The following is a 22431-nucleotide window of genomic DNA, read 5'->3' as shown; positions in this document are numbered from 1 at the left end:
TCTGCCACTTCCAGTCTGTGCTTTGCATATTGGCAGAAAACATAGCACCATTACGATATATTACAAACGTTTGTTAAGTTTGTTGCCATTGCTCACATTTGCTGCTGTCTAAACCTGCTCATTAGAACTCATGTATGCTGTCTGTGTGTTTCCTCAGTGACCCTGTGGAAAAGATAACCCAAAAGATTTCAGACAACTTAGGCATTCCTAAGCAGTTTTAGCTGAAGAGGTCCCAGGCATGTGAGCTTGTAAAGCCTGACTCAAAAAAAAAACACCATAGGAAATCCTTTACAAAAGCAGCAGTTTTCACTTGAGCTTCCCCCTTCCCCTCTGATCACAGTGAACTGTTCATGTAAAGCCTCTTGACTTCTGTATGTTTAGACACAAAATGGAGCTGGGAAACATGAAAAGTTCATCGCAAGAAAACAACTCTTAAAACCTGGAGAGATTCAGTCAATTTAAACTTTACATATATGTCCATTCAATAGGTGCTAAGTCAAGGTACAGAATTTTGTCAAGTTCTGATTTTATTTCTCTGAGTCAGAAGGAACAAGAAGGAACTCAAATGCTACTGGAAAATTCTGCAGTTTAGAAGAAAATTTCAAATAAGTACTTAAAACACTGTTACGGCTTTCATGGGTATATCTGAGCAAATGAGTCAACACTTAATCATACATCATTTCCATGTGCTAGAAACCAGTGTGTGTGGACTGACACCAAAAAAGGTTTTTCTTTTTCAGATGTCTTAAATAAATAAAGGAGAAGAAAATGAAGAGAGGATTTTACTTTAACTACAGAAAGCAGCACGGAAGTCAAAATATAAACTCAGAAGCTATGAAATAACAAATTTTTTTTTTTTTTCTGTTTTCCATACACATTTGATTTTTGACTGAGTGTATTTTTGTAACTGAGAAAATAAGACTTTAGGAGCTGCAGAAAAGGAAAATCCAGCCTGAGAATTATTGTATAATATATTTCCAGTAAAGGCAAGGAAACGTTGCAGCAAGAAACCACCTGGATCTCATCTGGAATTGTGTGTATAGTCGTAGCCACTAAAAGTGAAGAGGCTGAATTCAAACTTGGACAAGCACATAGGAAGGTTACCAGGTAATACCCCGGGGAGGGGTGGGGAGAGCAGAGAAATCCATGTGAAACTTGGCTTATTAAGGGTAATACTACAAAAGGATACAGGAGGTACAACTGTAATGTGTAAATGCACTCAAGGGAGTAAATACACCAGAGGAAATATAAGTATTGCAACTAAAAGGAAGCTGTCTCAATGGTAAACGTGTATGAAACAGGTATTAATTTAGGTTTAAAACCACAGTAAGTTTTATAACCCTCTGAGGAGTGATGATTAGGCTGACCAAGAACAGTCTGAGAAAATGGCAACATGATCCCTGTAAGGAATCAAGGACACAAGGTAGAATGGTGGAGCACTAAAGCAGAGCAAGTTACTGTATTTGTCAGAGGAGACTCATGACAAGAGCACAGTTTTTGCTGCTCTGAACTTGATTAATGCTTTTCAGCTTTCATGAATCGACTCCTTATTTAATTTCCTTTGCTGCAAGCGAGGGAAATAGCAAAAGATTTCCATGGGAACTGGTTTGCTCAAATACTCAAAGATGAAAACAGGTCAAAATTTCCTTCTGAGTATTTCTAAAGAGATTTATAAATTGCATATAGTACACACTAGATGATAAACAGGTATTTCCCAAGCTTGATTCCAGAAGCATGGAATTTCTTTTACAGATACTGTAGCCCAAGATCATCTTCCCACTGCATTTTTGTTGCAATATATATATATATTTTATATATATATATTTGAAGCTGATGATATAATTGCCCAATCCAGTTTCATTTCTATAACTCAAAAGAAAACTCACGGAGGAATACATTTGATTGTAGGAGTAAGACAAAACTGCCTAGAAGAAAAACTATATGCAACAGATGCAGCAGAAAAACAACAGATCAGCTTGTCAAGGTGGAGTTACATAGATGAGTTCTCAAAACTTTTTTGGTGACAGTCTATTAGCATATCATTAAAAAAAAAAAGACAAACCAACTGCATTGATTACTTTTTAGACAACACACTGATGATGGATTTGCAATGCTGATGATGGTTCCATAATTACCGGTTTCTTGTTGCAGCTTTAGTGACAATTTCATACCAAATTAGTACAAAAATCCAATAATTATCAGAGTTGAAAGACCATATGGGCATGGGTCAAATTACATCCTTGCTCTGCTTTCACTTCTAATATTGAGCAACTGCCTTCTTATAGCAGAGAGGTTATTTTTAACAACTCTGTAAAAGTCAGTTAGCAATCATATTAAGGGAAAAAAATCACTTAAGGGGAAAAAAAAAAATGAAAAAGCCTTACTCTTTGTATCCAGCTGAGCACGATACTTTTCGAACCCCTTGAGTCGAACTCGTTCTCCCAAGAGCTGAAGAAACTCTTCAAAGGCTGGACCTGCTGATTCATTATTATACATTTCCTCTTCTGTGCTTTGCCCGGCTTTGCAGTACATGATACCCACCTTAAGTTGGTAACTTAACTGCAAAGGGAAAAACATAAAAATCTTGTATGTATACCAAGTGATACAGCACCTTAACCATTCACATTTTTCAGCAGACCCATAAGTCACAAAGAAAAAACATCCAATTATCAGTGTAATTTTAGATGTTAGTCTAGTTTCAAATACTCATTGTCTTCACCATAATTGCCCCAATGATGGCATATTTCAACTAAAGATGTCAAAATGCTTTCTGAAGTGAAACCAACATTAATGTTCCTTATTTTCAGGAGGACAACACTGCAGATTGCAAATGATTAATGTCTTGCACCAAGCCACATGGAAAGCCCTGGCTGAGTAATGCCAGGAACTTGATTCTCCCGCTTAGGCTGGTACCATGGTTACTATCCCATGCTAAACCCTCCATGCAGAAGGTTAAGGCACAGCATGTGCTCATTTCTCTAAGAAGTAACAAAATTAACATTCCCTCACTTCAAAGAGAAGATAAAAATTATTCACTTATTAGTGCATTTACCTGTTAGCAATGCTGAAAGAGTCCATATCATTCAGTTGGCCTTCTCTGACTTAAAAATGCAGTAACAAAGAAAACAGCTAAATTGAGAAGTGCTGGTAATAAAGACACTATTTGCTAGCGTAGAGCTTCAAATATATTTGTGCCTTTTACTTCCATTTTTTTCCTCTAATTTGGTGTTTGATGTTCCTCATAGAGTAGAAACTGAAGATGTGAATGAAGTAATTTTTTACCCAACCTTAACTGATTCTTCAAAGCAAAATTGTTCCCACCAATTCCAAATTCCTGCACACACACAAAGGACCATATCCGTGGCCTTTAAGTCTGGACTACAGAAACAGAGGTTACAGAGGGAATAAAGCAGCACCCACAGCCATTTACTGCCATCTCCAAAACCAGTTTCACAGGCAGGAGCTCTGACTGGCAGATCGCGAAGGAGAACCTTGGAATTCACACATGTAATTCATCTAGTAAAAGCACACACTTATTGCACGGTAAATAATCTTTCCTCCCACTCACAAATTTCTGCAGAGGCTCCATTTTAAATAAATACCAATCAGATCTGGCAGAGCAAAATCACAAGAAAGTCTATCGAAACTGGCATGAGATTTACAAGTTTGGGCTACAGGTCAGTGGAAGTGAAAACAGTTATTTGCAAGGGCAATGGAAGTAAAGTCATCTGAATATACTGTGACTTTCTCTCCAAGCCCCTATCACAGGTTGGTGAGAGAACTTGCTGAGATGATGTAGACCCACATAATTACCCTGAAGTTCATTAATTTTAATTTATATTTATGGTGGAATAATTTAAAAGCCCTCACGAGTGCTCCTACTCTGTTTATAATTAAATTAAATTTTAAAATTAAAAACCTCTGAAAACAGCAAGTTTACTGTATTCTTCTTTTACTACCAAAGATGAATGGTGACCAGGATAACATATTAGTAGTAAGAAATTAAGGAAAAAAGAAGGGTAAAGATTGACCTGGTCTGATTATTCCCACTGAAGAAATTAGGCATATGTAATGAGTCACAGTTCTAGGCTGTTTCTTTTTTCCCTTCCAGAACGTCCCTTATTTTATCATCTGAGACAATGACTACCTGACTTTTTTATTCTAAATCTGTCCAAATTTCTTATGATTCTATGCTGGACTCATATTTTATCAGTCTCGTTTGGGTTGGAAAAGACCTTATAAATCATCTAGTCCACCTCCCCCACCATGGACAGGGACACCTTCCCCTAGACCAGGTCACTCAAAGCTCCCTCCAACCTGGCCTTGAACGCTTCCAGGGATGAGGCATCCACAGCTTCTCTGGGCAACCTGTTCCAGTGCATCACCACCCTCATGGTGAATAATTTCTTTCCTATGTCTAATCTAAATCTACCCTCTTTCAGTTTAAAGCTGTTATCCCCTATCCTGTCACTACATCCTCCCCATCTTTCCTGTATGTTCCCTTCAGGCACTAGAAAGCCACTATATGGTCTCCCTGGAGTGTCCTCTTCTCCAGGCTAAACAACCACAACTCTTTCAGCCTGTCCTCATCTCAATCTATTTCTTAGGAAAGAAATATTCAGAGGCCAACTTCCAAAATTGAAGCAGGAAAAAAAAAAAAAAAAAGTGCCTTGAAGTAACATTTCTATTTCCTTTTCTCTCATGGTTAACGATTTAAAATGCTTTCTGTGTAACTATAAAGGAAATATGTTCTTTCAGAACTAGAGACTCAACTAAAAATACTAACTCTCAAGAATGGATACTGCATATTTTGGGCAACAAAGTATTTAGACTTGAAGAAAAGGCATTTATTTGTAAAACAAATACAGAGCACATGCAAATTGATATTACAATTTATTATTATGATTATTTATTTCAAGTCTCCGTTCACTTAAAAAAAAACAACTAGTGTATTCAATGCTCAGAACAACCCAGATACAGACCAGCGGCACACACTTTTCAATATTTTTTGTAGCAGATTCTGTGTGATGACTGTTTAAGGTTTAAATTATTTTCAGGAATCACAGGAGCTAGGTGAGGTTTGCAGGTACACTTCCATGACCTCAGCTTAGCTAGTGAACTACATGATCCCACTCACTGCAAGCTGCTTGCCTTGGAGCTGCCAAACTCGGCGCCTTCACCGACAGGGCTGTGTGCTGTCACAGAGAACCTGGGCCAGCCACTGCTGACATTGGGCAGAGAGGAGATAGGAGGGGACAAAAGAAGGGTGGCAAGAGCCACTCCTGCCAGAACAGCTGTCATCTCTCCCCATCAGCAGCAGCAGGTCCTGGCTTGGACGGTTGAGGCAACATTAGCTGCTCCAATATCCTCTCTGTCCACTCCCAGGGAAATATGATGGATGGAAAGGTTTCATGGGGCCACAATGCCTTACTGCACTGCTAATTACCATAGTTTCTAGCAATTTTACTTAAACAAGTTAGGACAAAGAAATCCATTCTCACCAAACACACCCAGAATATTTAAGCTTCATTTTTGGGTGAAGGAAGTGGCAGAATGGCAATGGCATAAACAGAACTAGGATCTGCAGCATCCATGAGCAACCAAATGACTGTCCTGTATTGCTTTGAAAATGTCAGCCTAAGAAACTAAACAAAGACTCTGCAAAGAGCAGGATATACCTTCTAGCTGTGTTCTTAGATTTCCTGAACTTCAAAGAAAAAAAAAAAAAAGTTTCATAAGGACAACACGAGCTGGTATTTCTGAATCAAACAAAGCAGATCTGTCACGGGGCATGCAGCCCCCATTACTACATCTCCTTCTAATAATTCTAGAGTCCTTAGAAGTGTATTACCTCCAAGCAAAAGCTAAAAAGAAAAGTTGAAAGATGAATTCTGCTGTGGTAAAGCTCATAAAGTAGCAGCTTCATTTTAATAATCTAATAGTATTTACATATTTATATACATGGGAAAAATGCACTTCAAGTATTTGTCTAGTACCCAGTGAAAGACAGCAGAAAGCATATCTTGCATTTAACCAGTCAGCAAGTTTATCTTATAAATATGGAATTATATTTAAAACCAAATGACATTTCACAGTATTTCTGTGAATGAGAAATTGCCATAAACTTCTACTGGAATAAGTCAGTAATTGCCCTGATATTCAAATTTTTAAATCATATTTGGAAGCAAACCTCAAGTTAGTTACCATGAACTTGGCATTCAAGGCAAAGATTAGTAGATGGTAATTAGCCAGGAAGGTAGCACAGTCCTATGGAACGACTGGATTTATTTCTAACACAGAACCATTCAAATGTATGCATTTTAATAAAGGCAACAAAAGAACAACTAGGTAACAAGCAATGTTGGTCACATATACACAACAGCAGATGTTACCATGACTCTAGCAATCTGAAGTGAGGAACATGCAACGGCACTACAAAATAGGGGCAAGAAGAATATTCCCATTCTGACACCGGATGCCACATCCACATATTGAACGAGTAGAAGAGACAGAGCTAAAGCATAAAAGTGATATGAAATTCAGAGAAAATATGTTGCAGTGAAAGACTTGAAAAGTGCAATCTGTTTAGTTTATCATAAACAAGACCAACAGATGATTTAATCACTGTGTACAAAAACCTTTGCTGGAAAAAAATCTCACACCAAAATGACTCTTAAGTTGTAGCTGAGAAAGATATCAGAAGTCTGGAAGCCAAAAGCAGATAAATTCAAATAAAGAACTGCAAATTCTTCAATATGAAAATAGCCAACTGGTTTAAAAACTCACTTAAATCTAAAAAAAAAAAAAACTATCTTAATTAAAGCAGGTGCATGCAAATCTGGCTCAGTGAAGGGGTTACTGAGTGGAATTTAATGGCTAAGTCAGGCTAAGGTCACCTCATAGTCTAAACTCTTGAATTTACAAAACATTTTATTTGCTATATCAAAGAGGCACCTGTTCATGCTGTAATGAAACAGTTCCACACTCTGCAAGAAGTGATAAACATTCTGTGTACCTAATTAGTACAGCAGCTGTTACCCAAACTTTTCTGTTAGCCTGGAATTGATAAAAAGTGCAGCTTCTAATTAGTACAGAGTGTGCTTATCTTTTTCTGTTAGAAGTGTCAAACTGTTTCATTACTACAAAACTAGAATATACTTTGATGTAGATAATACAATTTTAACTATCACTTGTCCTTAATGATCTTCAAAAGTTTAAGCAGTAGCAGAAAACCATACTATACACCATATTTTGGGAGCTTAATGACATATAGGATATGAAATAAGGATAATTAAATTTCACACAATTTTAGACATAATCAAATTCTGGAGCAAATTACGCTAAATTACTTTTCAAATTAGGTAATTACTAGAAATAATTTTGGAATTTAATTTGTAAAGTAAACTTTCTGCTAGATTTTTGGTGAAAATTTTCCCATCAACACTACTGAGATTTCAGGTTCTTGATGGGCATATCTGGAAGGTACTGATCCTTGAATCCAAAGGCTCCTGAGTCATGATGAGTTAAAGTCCATTTTCTCCACTGCTGAAACAGAAAACTTTGGAAAGAGATTGAAAGATACCCTTGAGTCTTCAAGTGCCTGACAAATTTGATTCTTAATGAAGGGCAGATTAGGCTAAGGGTCAGATAATAAATCAAACACTGAGTATGTGAATATTTGAAATTACTGGTCTAATCATGCAAGGAAAACACTCAGACCTTCTATGGATCTCATCCTGTGAAAGCAAATATACTGTGCAGCATAAGAACCTAAAAATTACATCTATACCAGGGGTGTCAAACTCATTTTCACTGGCAGCCACATCAGCCTCACAGTTGCCTTCAAACAGCCAAATGTAATTTTAGGACTGTATAAATGTAACTATTCCTACAGTCAATGAGTTTGACACCCATGGGCTATACAGTAAAACCATTTCCCCTCAAGCTTATGTGTTTGCTGGCTCATTGCAGTGCTGATCTCTGCCAAAGCCAACAAACAGATGCAGGAGATAGGCTGCTACAGAGTATACTTGAATTTCCAAAAGACATTTAACAAAGCTTGTTCTTCAAAAGGTCTTAAAAACCCTGAATAGCCAGGGTACAGAAAAAGGAACTCACTGATACATCTAACTAGCTAAAAGACAAAAAAAAAGCTGAAGAAAAAGATCAGTAGAATAAGGCAGGGATCTGAACTTGGACATACAGTATTCAACACACACTTTAGCAACTTGATAGAGGTGATCAATAGTAAGGTAACTAAGTTTACTAACATTACTGAGTTATTATTCTACAGTATTGAATATTAGCTATGGGATCTATGAAAGGACCTTATGGTATTACATAACTGGGGAGAAGAATGGCAGATGAACCTCAATGCACGTAAAGCCTGAAGTGATCCATGTAGTACAAAGATACTCAACTTTGTATCTACAGCAATGAGCTCTGACTTGCACTCTAAGGAAGAGGATCTTAGGTGCTCATGAACAGATACTTTCAGTGCTCAATAGTAGCTGCAAAGCAAATAAAGTATCAGCAACTAGTAAAGAGAGAAAAGATAAGCAAGCATACTGAACCAAAGCCACCAACCACAGTCACTTATAAACCTGTTTGAAAGAGTTATATTCTCTCCCTTGTCGGGCAGATAATGATTCGATCTTCAGTTTTATGACACCAATGTCACATCAACAGCAAGAAGAAATAATAACGTTAATTCCGTGCAGGAAAGGCTGGCCGTGAGAAGCAAAAAGGACCAGAAGAAGGAGACAGTCTCAGTACGCGGAGCTGTTAAAGGTCACTACTGAAGTTTTAAATAATAAAATTAATTTTACTCATAGACTTTCATTTTGCCTAAGCTATATAGCTAATGAGCGTCAGGTCCATCTTTAAGAAACTAGGGGACTATCACTTAATTGAAACCCACTTGTATGAAGAAAAGGCGTAGATTATTTTGCCATGTGCTTTGTTTCAGAGGAAGAACAAAAAAGAAAAGAAAAAAGAGGTAGCATCCTGAAAATGGTTGTGCCAATATATTACAACCAAATATCTAGTAACACAGGAGACTTCTCCTGTCATTATAATAGGAGTAAGAAAACCGAAACAGAACTCCCTCCTCCCCACAGTCTTTGAAAAAACAGTCTTTCCAAGTAAATTAAAACAGACAACTGCCATAACATTAATCTAAAACTTTAGACTTCTTACAGCAATGAACTTGATTTCAAGCATATCAAATATTTTGGTTGATTTGGAGGAAAGACATGCAACATAACTCTCCATACAGATGACAAGCTTTAGTTTAAATGAAGCATTTTATTAGACTGAATCTAATAACTTAAAGCTAAAAGGTAACTTGGCAGTTCATGGTAGTAATTTGACAGTTTAAGCCATTGTCTCGTTCTATAACTCTGCACTTACCCCTTGTTCATCCAGTTTCATTAGCTGTTCTGTGACTTTTGGAGTGTTGAAGGCCAGCCTTAGGCAATGGATATTCAGCTCAGGAACCACATACTCCAGGACTTCTTTCAGGGGAAGTCCCCGGGCTGTGCAGTGCTTTGCAGTTGAAGGGATAGCATCTTCCAGCACAGAGCCTCTTAATGTCATAAGCTAAACACACAAACCAGAAAGAGCTCATGTACTGAAGTTTCCACTGAGAAATGGTTGATTAGCAATAGCAGTGGAGCAAAACGTACTATTTTTCCAATTCTCAATAGAGACTAAGGACATTAAGTAACTTATGTTGCATGAAACACTGATTTGCAAAATGTCACTCACTAATAGCTAACAGCAGCCAGTGTATTTCAAATGATTCAACAGATTAAGTTTTACAGGAAACTAATACTTGGAAAAGATTCGTAGTAGTATTTCTAGCGGAGCACTTCAAAGTACAAAAGCATGCTTCTCAGGTCTACCCACTGCCACATTTAGAAGTGGAGTAAAGCCATTTTCCTCCTCTTTGCTTGCTTCTACCTAATGGAACTCCTGTAAATTTCTCAGGCTTTAACCAAAACAACCTTCACAGTTTCCTCTGTATTGGATTTTATGGAATAACTCACTCACTGATACACTTGTGCTCTGTGTAATACAAACATGCGGCGTAACTTTGTCAGGAGATTCCTGGATTATACACATGTAGAGGCGACAGAAAGCTATTATCAATGCTGCAAAGCACATAAAGCCATACATACCACCTCGTTTTGCCTGCTCACTTCTAGTTTATTTTACCATCATTCCTGAAGCGCTTACCTCACTGGTTCTGAATATGATCCGGTAGTTGTACTGAGGTCCATTTTCTTTGATTTCCTCTGGCTTCTCTCTTCTTATACTCACAGCTACTGGACCCAGGTTCTCATCCGCCCCAAAATAGTTCCAGTGTTCTTGCATACAAAAAAAAAAAAATAGAACATACAAATAAAAGTCTGTTTTCCTTCCTACACTTCATCTATATTTTCATATTTAGTTGCTATACTGCAAATAAATTGCCAGCTCCACTAGAGTCAGTAAGAGCATGTCTTCAGTGGTACTAGGATTTTATTCTTCTGCTTCAGTTCTCTAACGAGCTTCTTTTATACAAGAACGCTGAAATTCAACTTTGTACCTCTGCTTAAACAGGCCTAAAACAGGATTTACCTCTTACATTGGCTCTTATATCAAAACCCGTTTCATTCATGTTGAGCTAGATAAGTACAATCAATTATTCCCCCTTAAAAATAAAAACAAGGAAACCAAATGCACTAAAGTAGGAAACTCACCAGTCTGTCAAAACGAGAGGGCAAACAATTGTACTTAGCAAAGGATGTAACTTATTTTTGTAGAGAAAAAAAAAACAAACAAACAAAAATCAAACAAGTTACTCAATTGTAAAAGAGGAAAAACTGATGAAGCTGAAAAAGAAGGCAGACTTGTGCATAGTAAAAAACATAAACAAACAACAACCAAAAATCCATAATATCACGGAAAAACTGAATTAAGCACAAGAAACAAAGTGTCTAGCATAAATATTTAACAGTGAAGTGTCAAACAACCTGAAGGGTAAATTTAAATTGCTAAGAGTGGAGTCTAAAACTAGCCTAGTAAGGAAGGTGGCAGAGAGGAGAATACAGGGCTGGAGAAATTACTCACTAGCTGAACAGGAGATTATTTGAAAATATTTTATATTTGTTTAGCTGTACACAAGTAAAGCCAAGCTTTACATAAAAGAATGTTATACAAGTGCATTTAAAAAAATTAAAGCTCAGCAATTTAAAGATGTTGGTGTTTAAGGCTACTGAGCCATCTGGATGTTAAGAACTATCCTGACTGACAACAGAGGTGCAGCAACATATAAACAAAGTTGCACGTATCTCAAGAGACAATAACTGAATTTAAATAAATACCTGAAAGTTTAAGAAAACTGTCAAAAAATAGAAGTCAAGCATTGTACAAGAAAAATAAGTCCTATGTCATCACTTTTCATATGATGCATGTCTGCAGATATGAATTTATGCATGCACAAAAATAGAAAGTTAGAGCTATGTGAAAATTCAACAACTCAAAGAAGAAACATGAACTTCAGTGGAATGAAAAAAAGATGTAACTGCCCTGAAAGAAAACGTAACCATACTGGCCCAAACTACTATATACAGATTACTTGTTATTCTTAAAAACCCAGAACATCAAAACAACATGAACTTCTAGAGCAGTTTAATATGAGCTATACTGCTATAGAGTGTAAAACACTATATTATCATTACCAAGAACTCAATCTTTAAAGATAATAAAAATAGATATGGAAATACACTCCATCTGAAGTGAATGGCAGTCATTTTTCCAATAAATAACCACTTGTGACCATAAAAATTTGCGTGTCTAATTTTTTATTCTATTTCTTTTAAAAAATATATTTACCGTTCTTGCTATACTTTCCATCAACAGACTAAATTCTTTTCATGTAGGTGCCCTCTCCTTGTGAGCTTACTTGTGCCCTGGAATGACACCTTCTTCTTCACACAGCTGTCCACCTCTTTAAACCTTTGGGGGCTCTACTCAGTCAACCAGTATCTGGTATTTTATTACTCTTTCCTCAATGTTTTCTATTTAACATTTCAGATCTTGCAAGGCATAAAAAACCCATGCTCACAGCATTATAAAGCCTGCTTTCCACCAAGTTCCTCCGCAAGTCATCAAAAGCCAATATTCTGCACAGAGGTAATTAAGATTCAAAATTCTTTTAATATCTTGTGGAATATCTTGTAAATATTGGCATAAGTTTGGGATGACTGAATTAGTCATGAGTCAGGAAATGACGAATAAATTAGACCATCCACAGAAGCCTAATTAAATCTTTATATTGTTCCACTGATATCAGCCCTGCAAATGCCACAGAGATGTTCTGTTTAAAAGACCCAGACATCTTATTGCCAACCCTAGTTCTCCTTCTTCACCCACTAAGTAACTTGCTTTTTTTCAGCATGTTTCTATCTCAAACAGTTTATGGCAGAGATGGCCATACCCTGTTTCCCTGAAAATAAGACAGGGTCTTATACAACTTTTGCTGCAAAAGATGCTTACTTTTTACATGTATAGCTGCCTGGACACTATTTAAATTGACTTTTTCATGAACTGTAACTAGGGCTTATTTTTGGAGTAGGTCTTATATTTCAAGCATCTTCAAGAATCCTGAAAAGTCATTCTAGGGCTTATTTTCAAGGCAGGTCTTGTTTTTGGGGAAACACGGTAGTAGAAGAACAACATTCAACAGAGAAAACGAGATCACTTTTCTATCAGGATATTATGCAGCTTCCAAAACCTGAGATGGCTTGGCCATCTCCACCCTAAACAGCTTAGTGACTTAAAAACATTGATGTACCTTTGCTTATAAAATAGAAAATTTTACAGAAAAAAAAGATACATTAATATATACTAGGATGGTCCAAAATTATGTTAGTTTTCTGTACTGGCAGCTGCACAGATGATAAAATTTGTGTACCTTGTAACCAGTCTAGCCTGCAATTCAAATTGAGAGTTTTCTCAGGAGAAATTATTTGATATATTGAAAACATACTTAGGAAGGCTGGCAAGAGGAATGCTTCAAGCTGCGAGAAAATACATATACAATTTTGTATCATCTGATTAAGCTTTTTATCTAGCTATTTATTTGAAAAAATGCACACAAAGGAGTGCGGAATTTTACACTTCTCTGCTAACAGGAAACATCTTTTGTCCTCTTTCCCTGCACTCTATGCCGGGCAGCTTCTTGCTCTCCTCAGTCCTCTCTTCTATTCACATTGTCCTCTCCTCTGTTCACATTTACTACCGCATCCTTCACTCTTTCATCTTCATTCTCTCTCTCCTCCTCCACTCCCTGCCTCTGTATTCAATCAGCAAGCTACAGTACATATCCTTGTATCTGACTACTTTTCCCTGTGGTACAGAGTTTCTTGCATCTCCGCCTGATTTTCCACTGTGTCCTGAACTACCTTGCATCCAACCATTTTCTGTCTCCTGTAGCAGGAAAAGGAGTAGCAAAATTCAAGCTTAATATCTGACCTAAAGTAGTTAATTAGGAGTTATGTTGTAAAAACAAGGGCTACTTGACAACTATAATTCAAGAATTTTATGCCAAACACGAATAGCATGAAAGACAGCTTTTTCCTCCACCCCACACAGAACCTCACTGAAAGCAACACTTCTCAAGCTTGACATTATTTCACTTAAACTCCTGTTGAAATTTTTTTTTAATCTAAAGACATAACTAGCAACAGCCAAAAGTTAATTTATAAATCCATACCAAAGAGAAACAATTAATTGCTTGTACCTGGTCATTAAAACAGATTATACACACTTTTAAAAATATTTGGGACAAATATTTAGGGACAGAATATGCAGTGATATAAACCATCAGGGTTTTTTTACTGACTGCCAACAGCTAAAGGAAAGCAGCTCATTTGCCATAAAACCAGCTCAGAAATCCTATTTACTTCTCAGTCAGCTCTTTCATTCTGAGACAGTAACTCCAATTTGTCCTAAATGGTAACGATGTTAGTCATCACTGCCTGATGATGACAGAAGCTAACGGGATGCTCTTGGTTCTTCCCATGAGAACTGCAGTTCCCAGACACAACTTGGGGGGTAGAGAGCACAGGCTGCTCCTCCAGAGCGATGTGCTCGCTTTTCTGAGTAGCACTTGGAAAAGCTGATGGAAACTAATATTTCTGTTCCAATGGTTTTATTACCAATAATAAATAAGTCTCTCATATCAAGCTATAGTTCGGCTAAATGTCTGTCCTTGAAAAATACTTTATTGCTAATAATTAACCTGTTACCTAAATATACAAACATTTATAAGACTTCATCCAGAATACATACGCAAAACTTTTAGTCATGTATGGGAAAGAAATTCATGTCTCTAAGATAAGTTATAGCCAGACATTCAGAATTTTTAAGGTGAAAACAGAAAACATGATGATACAACATAAGGCTGAAATTCGCTTGTGTCTTGAATACTGTGCCCTGATGCCAACTGAAAAATGCTGAGAGAAGGGCAATAGAATATGATTGAGGGGGATAATATGGTTGAGGTTTATAAAATAACATGTAGCAAGGAAAGGTGAGAACACCAATTCTATTTCACCTAGCAGTCAGACTGTGTAATCTGATGGTCTTGGCTTTGATTCTGGCTCCAGCAGACACAGCCACTAAAAGCTGGCTCTATATGACCAATGTAGGCCCACTGCAGAACTCCCTGCTGCTGCAGAAGCACTGAGAGCTGCCAGGTTACTCAGGGTAGCAGACAACTGGGTTAATGCCTGGAAGACAAGTCCAAAGACTACTAAATACAAATGATACTATTGCCAGGTTAAGAGGTCCATTATCTACACATCTCCAGAGGCTGGGAAAGTACACCAGGAAGCATCACTGTGTCTTTGCCCTATTCTTGCTCTTCCTTCAGTACCTGCCGCTGGCCCTTGCCAGATGATAGGACTAAAAGTTTTGGGTTGACCTAAGATGACTCTTCTCTGGGAACTGTAATTTTATGTCCAGAAGCAATGATTTCAAGGGTTTACTTCTCTCACTTCTCTCTCTGCTCCTTCCCTGGCTCCGTCCCTTTTTTTCTTTTAAAAAAGCGGGAGCATTGCGGTCATAGTACAAAATAAATTGTGGGGGACAGAAACTTACGTATTTAAGTAAGAATCTCACTTTCTCACAAAAAGGACATATTTTCTTACACTGCAGTAAGGCCTGAACAACTTCTTTCTAGCAAAAAAATTTTTACCAAAACTGAATTTCATCATCTGTCTTAACATTTACTTTCTTAGAAGATTAGTCTTTATACTAACCACAGCCACAGGAGAAATGAAAAATGTTAGAATGCTACACAAGGAAAATGTCCAGAAAGTAACTCAAAACCAACGGACAGGTAGGTTGTTGAAATCTTCCCTCCCTCTGCCCTTACATTTGGTGCCACTGTGTAGAAAAGAAAAAAACAAACAAGTCCAACTTGTTTTCCTTCCTCCTTCCTTCCTAGAAGCATCATGTTTAGATAAGTATTTTATTTCAGTAGTTACAGACGTTAAAAATTTTGCCCTGCACCAGCATACTTTGAACCATTTTTATTGTTATAATGACATAGTAGTGTAGTTCAGCCAGATTACAAGACTGCCCTTTGATACAAGCAAGCAGCAAGAGCCAAAAGCACATACACTTTATGGCACACATGAGGAACCACAGCAATACTGAACTGCAGCCAGCCTCGCTCTGCCCAGCTACCCACTACATCTATGCCAACTGCAAACCCCTTCAATAAAGAGGCATCTTAAAAGAAGGGATACTATCACATTAAGAAACAGAGATGCCAGAAGAGACCCTGTTATCTTAACTCAAACAGGTCAGAAATTGTCTTTTCAGGCACTGAATTTAGGAGGAGGGAAAAAGCCATACAAAGAAACACAACTGCCATGTAAAACTGAAACAATGAACAACTTTGTTTAACAGATTTTTCCATGAATAGTTATCCTTTTTGTTCAACTCTCACAAATTTGTTCTTGTGCTGGATGCACCCCCTCTCACTTTAGCACTAGCATTACCACGTATCTCAGTGCTTATAGATGTCTAGACTTAGACTTCTAATTACAAGTCCCCCTACCAAATATACCTTTTGAAATACACATTTAAATAGTCTCCTTGCAAATATATATTTTCCTATATAAGAGCAGCATTAGTCTCCTTACAGTATAATATCATCATGTGAGACAGCTGTGCATAAGTCTTCCACAGTGAACTGAGGGATGTAAGACTGCAGTTCCTATTGCACTGCAAGGTTCATTTCTCTCCACTGAGTACAAAGAGACTCTGCATAATCAGCTCAAATGTAAAGTAAAGGAGCTGAATCCAAACTTGGGATCTACCATTATAAAGTTCTTTTCCCAATATCCGTATCATTTCTCTAACCTCTGCTAAACTGTCTCCACCATTATTTTCACATTTAGAAGTCTGGACACCAAGCCAGAATATTATTTATCAATAATTTTACTGCTGTTCTGTAAAGGGTCAAATAACATGTTGATTTCACCTTAGTATTTCCTTTACAAAGGCTCATCCATTTGCATTCACGAACTCATCCAAGACTCATCCGTTAAGTGTCACGCAAATTTTTTTACACTAACTAGATAAAGATATTTTAATTAATTTGCACTGTTTGTAATACCCCAGATCACTGATACCTCCCCTGTACACTGCTAAAATTTGAGATGCATCTATTATTCAAGTTAACAATATCTGCAAAGAATGAGCTCTTACTTCCATATAATTAAAGATTTCAGTCAAGTCAGCATATCACCAAATTACCTTGGAGAAACTAAAATGGACTATATCAATGCAATGGCTTTCCTTTTTTTTTTTTCTAAGACACAAAAGATTAACAGTGTGAGGGTTCTTTGTGACAAGACCTACTTTTCATAGATCATGCTGACTGACATAATCAATGATTTTTAACTGGCAGTTCTTTGTTGATATAGTCCTAGTCCCAAATTATCTGCTTTGTTATGTCAAATTGGAATGAAAACAAACTAAAGGATTACAATTCCCTGGGTCAACACTTTTTTATTCTTTACAAGCTCTAGGATTACTTCAGTAGTTATCCAATTTTGTGAAAGTTTCCTGGTTTGAAATCTTTAAAAAGTTATTGTTGCTGAACCAGAATTCTTCGCTTCATACTTTTAAGACTAAAAAACTACTCAAAGCTTGCTGACTTGACTAGCTGATCCCACTGGAACTGTCTTCTGTCACTGTCTATTCCATCCATAACATCCAATCTCCTCTTCAAACAAGGAAGTTTCTGCATCATTACTTGCTTCACATTATAAAAACGTTCAGTTACAAACTACTTCCTTGAGATTTTTTTCCTATTATGCTGCTTTTAAGTTTTATCACTATCCTGTCTCTTTGAGATGAACCTAAAGTTTGCTTGGGGAAAGACAATACATGGGGTGGTCAACAAAATCTATTTGGTACTTGTAGAACTGTGGGTTTTGGGCATATCTGATGAGGCTTCTTAAGTACATCTCTTTTCAGACAGAAATCGCTGGTAGGAACAATGCCTTGGCTCCTTCACGAGCACAGTGAATTTAAAAATCCAGTTTTAGGGCTTAAGGAGAAAAAAAAAATCAGAGCTGCTTCTCTCCCTCCAAATTCACTCCATACACATACTGACACTTTCATATCTGGTTACCCCTGACCAATATCTTTAGGATCAAGTTACTTTAAGTTTATCTATTTCATCTTCATTACGACTGGAAAGAAATGAAGATATAATGGTGACTGGCACTGTAGTACCAGAAGGGTGTGGTTTCCCATAAGTATGAGCCAAATGAATAAGTGTTGCCTGAGGGCTGGAATCCCACTCACGCCTCCTCCCTCTTCTGCTGTTCATTCTCACTGCTTACCTGGCACTAAGCTTTGGCACTTCTCTGACTGCAAGGAATGCTGGAGAGAAACAACCAAGCAATAAAAAGTAAATTTATTGTGATGGCAAGATTTCTGCTTGGTTAGTAAGGTGAACTGGATTATTAAGTTTTCAGAAGAAAACTGGTACAAGGAAGGGGGAGAAAAAAGTCTTTCCCTTTTAGTGCTTTAATGCTATTAAATCAGGTCAGCTGTAACAAGAAACTGCACCTTCAGTTGCTGATTGCAAAACTCACCAGAGTGATACAGAATCAAATTGTTCCAGAAGGAAGCAGACAGGAAGGTAATCACAGCCAAAGGTCTCTAATCTCAGGCTTTCCCTCCAAAGGTACCTCATCCTACATTGCACATCTGGCTTACTGTGCTCAGGAAACCAACACTTTTCCTCACTCCCTTCTCTCCAAGGGATGTGGATCAGCATTCTCAAAACCCATGCAGCAAAGGACACCACTCAGACCTAGGATGGTTGCTGAAAGAGGAGACTATGGCAAGGGTGATAAGAGCCACCCAACCAAGGGACAATGCAGGGACAAAGAGATGATAGACAGACGTATTTCACAGCAAAGGAAAAATGGGAGACAAGATTATTAGCTGTAACACACAAGTTACAAGCTGAAATTGTTTTAAACTGACATTCCACTGATTTTAACCACGCATCCCTGTTGCTTTCATCTGCAGGAAACAAGCTCTTTTGAGCTGCTTTCACGAAACAGATGAAACCTAACCTTGATCATTGGTAGAACAAGTGGTCTTCAGGTCAGTCGTTAGAACAATTTTATCCAGCAAGAGATACGCCAGCAAGGCACACCATCCTGTGGACAGAACTCTCTTAAAGGACTCTGGTCTGCTTTTTGATCCTTTTGGATCATTTTCAGAATCAGGAAGAACAAACAGCGAGATCTGCATCTCACAATGCAGCATCATTTTGGTGAGGGCGTATCTTGGTAATGTTTGATTTTGCTTGCTCCTATACGTCAAAAAGCTTTGATCTGATTTTTTTTTTTCCTGCATACCCCCAATGGAAATTTAGAGTCCTCAGGTGATAAGATAATTGTATTCTGTTTTTTCAGATACATTGTTGTCATTGCAACATACACGTGTGTGTGTATATATAGTCGTGTATATAGAACGATAGGTTTTTTTCTGCTGAAGCTGACAAATTAAGAGTTTTCTTTCTGAAATGGTGACTACATTGAAAATAGTAAGGAAGACAGATTTTTATCTTTATTTTATATGATATTATTGACTTAAATATCCCTCTCATTTAAAAATGGATGATTACAATACTTAAATGTCCAAAGATCAGTGTAAACGCCAATTTTCCAAGCTGCATATTCCATTAAATCCTTAGGTACATCAAGTCTTGACATAGAAGGAAACAAGTTCTCATATTTTAGGATTTTCCTTTCTTTTTTATCTTTCAAATGCCAACCCCTGCTCACTCCCAAAGCTGTGTTTCAAGACATTTACACTTTGTAGCCATTACTAACTCTTATGTATACCAGTACTAAAATCATCAACATTTTTTTACTCTAATACTGTGAAAAACTGTTAGACACAGCATGTACTGATGGGTGAAATATGGCATGTTTAAGCGCTGATGATTAAAAAAATACGTAATTCTTGTAAAAACCATTACACATAAGCTGAATTTTGTATGTTGGTAAAACAAAAAATCATTAATAAAACAAAGAGAAATAAAATTTACCTACCTTTCTGATAGAAGAATTTTCGATAATAATATGCACCAAGGTCTACGTGTTCAACGATGTATCTCTTCACCCTGTCTAGATGCAAAATCAGATTCTCCTTGGGGACTTCTAGAACTGCTACGCCGGCATTCGTGCAATGAGAACTCAGAGTTGACTCAAAGGAGGCACTTTCACATCCACTGAAGGAACCTGAATTAGATTTGGAAAGGCTGATCTTCCTCTCCCCTTCTCCACCAATCTCATTACGAAAATAAGGACAACTCATCACAAGTTCATTGCTTTTATCATCCCCCTGGTCCATATTGAGACTTCCTTTTGAATTCAGGTCTTCAGTGCTACCCATTGGGGAATTGAAACTTGCAGAATGGGACAAGGGTCCAGAGACAAGTGATGCTACGGCAGCAGCAGATGCGCCTGTGGTTGTGTTCCTTCTTTTAATAACATTGTGCCTGTTGATTGCCGCTTCATTTAAATCAAATAAAATACTCTGTACATCATAATGAGCAAAACACTTCGGACAAGTCCAAGGCTTGACGCTATCTTCTGACCTGTTATCTTCAAGATCGGAAGACTTCCCAAGCTCCCCTTCACCTTTGGCATTGCGCAGCTTACGAAAAATGGATGAATCTCCTGTCTCTGATTTTGAGCGTCTCTTGAGTGGCTTCTCCCTTTCCTTGAAGAGTCTCAGGTTTTCCCTTTGAGTAATAGGTCCATCTATCACATCCAGAGAGAACCCTGAACCCTTGCTTCCACTGGCAATCAGGAGTTCACTGAGCTTAGATGTGGCTGGGCTTCTCTGATCAGACTTTTCATCTTTATAGCCCTTCAATAAGTCAAAAAAACTTTCCCCTGAAGTTCCCTGCTTATCTATGGAAGATGTGCTGCCATACTCCCTGTGCAGAGATGGTCCAGATTTAAAAGTGGGTGAAATACATTCATCAAAACTATCCACATCAAGCTCACTTATGGTAATGTCACTGTTGCTGCGCTGCCTTATTCTGCGAAGAGCTTTCCTTGGGGAACTGGGATAGCCATCAGGTGTGAGAAACCTGGAGTCTAGATTCTCAGATTGTCTGGTCTTGTTTTTAAGTGTGCTCTGGATGCTTTTTAACATGACAGAATCACTAGCATTCAGATTAACAGAGCTTCCCTGACTCCCAGGACTGCTTTTAGAAGACATGCTGTCAAGGCAACTTGATGTATCAATATCTTGACTAGATCTGCTTGTTTCCTTGATGTTCTCCTTCCTTGGGGGCCAGTCAGCAATCCTTGCCCTGACTCCCATCTTAGGGACTCCAGGGGTAGAGGTAACGTGATGGGAACTTTCATTGCGAGGAGGTCCAACTGGTGCCATGACTGCAGATCCTAAGCTGCCATTCTGTGACCTGAAGCGCCTCATATAAAAGTCATCCGAGTGGACTTTTGAGGTGCCATCTGCTCCGACTGACACCCCAGTGGCAACAGCCCGTTCGGTCTGGGACCGCTTCAAGCTGGTCATGATCTTTCAGTATGTTTGACCTCAGTAAGTTCCAAGAGGAAACACAGTCATTTCTGCTTTTTAAATGCTCAGTTCTCTTTTGGAGAATAGTCTCCAAAATATACAATGGTTGCATGACATCTTAATCATGGGTATTTAAGGACACTGCTAAATGCAGGATGTCTAGAAAATTCAGATATTCAGTAGGTTTTGATAAGCAATAATATCCTTTAACTTTTGCATTTTAAGAAGTAGCCATGCTCCGATACATTCAAATTGTTTCAACATCACTTGTGCTCCAAAACATCAGAGTTGTAATCCAATCGCTTATGCTTCTTTCAAGCCTGGAACAGAGAAAAAAGGAAATAAAAGCATTAGTCATTTCATACATAATTTTTTTGTAACTGAAACTATCAAATTAGTTATTACACAGAATTAATATTTCTAACAAACATGCTTTTAAATCTTGTTGATCATTTCAAAAATGCCATGTTATGTAACATAGTGGTGAAGAGTTTCGTAGATATTGTTGGTTTGCCTTCTGAAAACATACTGTTACAGTTGGATTCCACATACTTTTTTTTTTTTCTTATTAAGTGATTAGTGTTATTTTTTATTTGGGTTAGTGGACAGTTTTACAAAGCACATGTAGAGAGCTAATTTCCTTAGCTGAAGGACACCTACAACATACATTTCCTGTAGAAACTATAGAGGCGACAGATCAAGACTTCAAATTTTGTTTATAAATGCTTTAAAGAATTTAGCATTTTCAAGTCATACATCCTCAGTTGCAATTAGGTATTAACAATGCCTATTCAGCTTTTCCATTAATGTAAATAACTATGATATGCTAACAAAAAAAAGGAAGGAAGCTAACAAAAAGATGACAAAATGATAATAGAGAGAGAACGGCTGTCAATAACATTTATTCTTTGTTTTGCATAGCCTTATTTGCAGATTAGCTGGAAAACCCAGAAAGCATATATTACCTCCGCTCAGATTTCACAACATATGAAAAGACTAAAGATAAACGGAAACACAAACTTTTAAATAACTTCATATGAAAAGTTCCATCCATTTCCATGGCTAACAAACTACTGTATGCCACAGCTCCTGTGTAATCCATCTTTACAAAGGCATGGAAAATAAATGCTTTCCTGTACTTCATCAGTACCAAAGTGATTTCAAAGTGTTTAGTATACTACCCTTTGAGGAGCTAAAAAAAATAATCCATCCTTGCTGGTAGAAGACAAAAGCATGAGATTGTCAAGATAAAATCTTACATCCTTTAACACAAAGAAGTTAATG

General features: G+C 37.5%; 1 protein-coding gene across 1 annotated transcript in view; it reads right to left on the bottom strand.

Annotated features, from left to right (window-relative positions):
* The window catches only part of SIPA1L1 (signal induced proliferation associated 1 like 1), a gene marked incomplete at both ends in the record, with an annotated part of 75898 nt that extends 54754 nt beyond the window's left edge, over positions 1-21144 (bottom strand). Inside the window, 4 exons of the mRNA XM_080344531.1 lie at positions 2385-2559; positions 9412-9600; positions 10240-10370; positions 19647-21144. Of these exons, the coding sequence (XP_080200657.1) occupies positions 2385-2559; positions 9412-9600; positions 10240-10370; positions 19647-21144 (1993 nt within the window). The remainder of the gene's footprint in view (positions 1-2384; positions 2560-9411; positions 9601-10239; positions 10371-19646) is intronic.
* Positions 21145-22431: the final 1287 nt, after the last annotated feature.

Source organism: Nesoenas mayeri (genome assembly GCF_963082525.1).
Source record: "Nesoenas mayeri genome assembly, chromosome: 5".
In the NCBI taxonomy this organism is placed as follows: Eukaryota; Metazoa; Chordata; class Aves; order Columbiformes; family Columbidae; genus Nesoenas; species Nesoenas mayeri.
The sequence above is the reverse complement of the archived record's forward strand: the minus strand, read 5'-3'. Positions and strand labels throughout refer to the sequence as shown.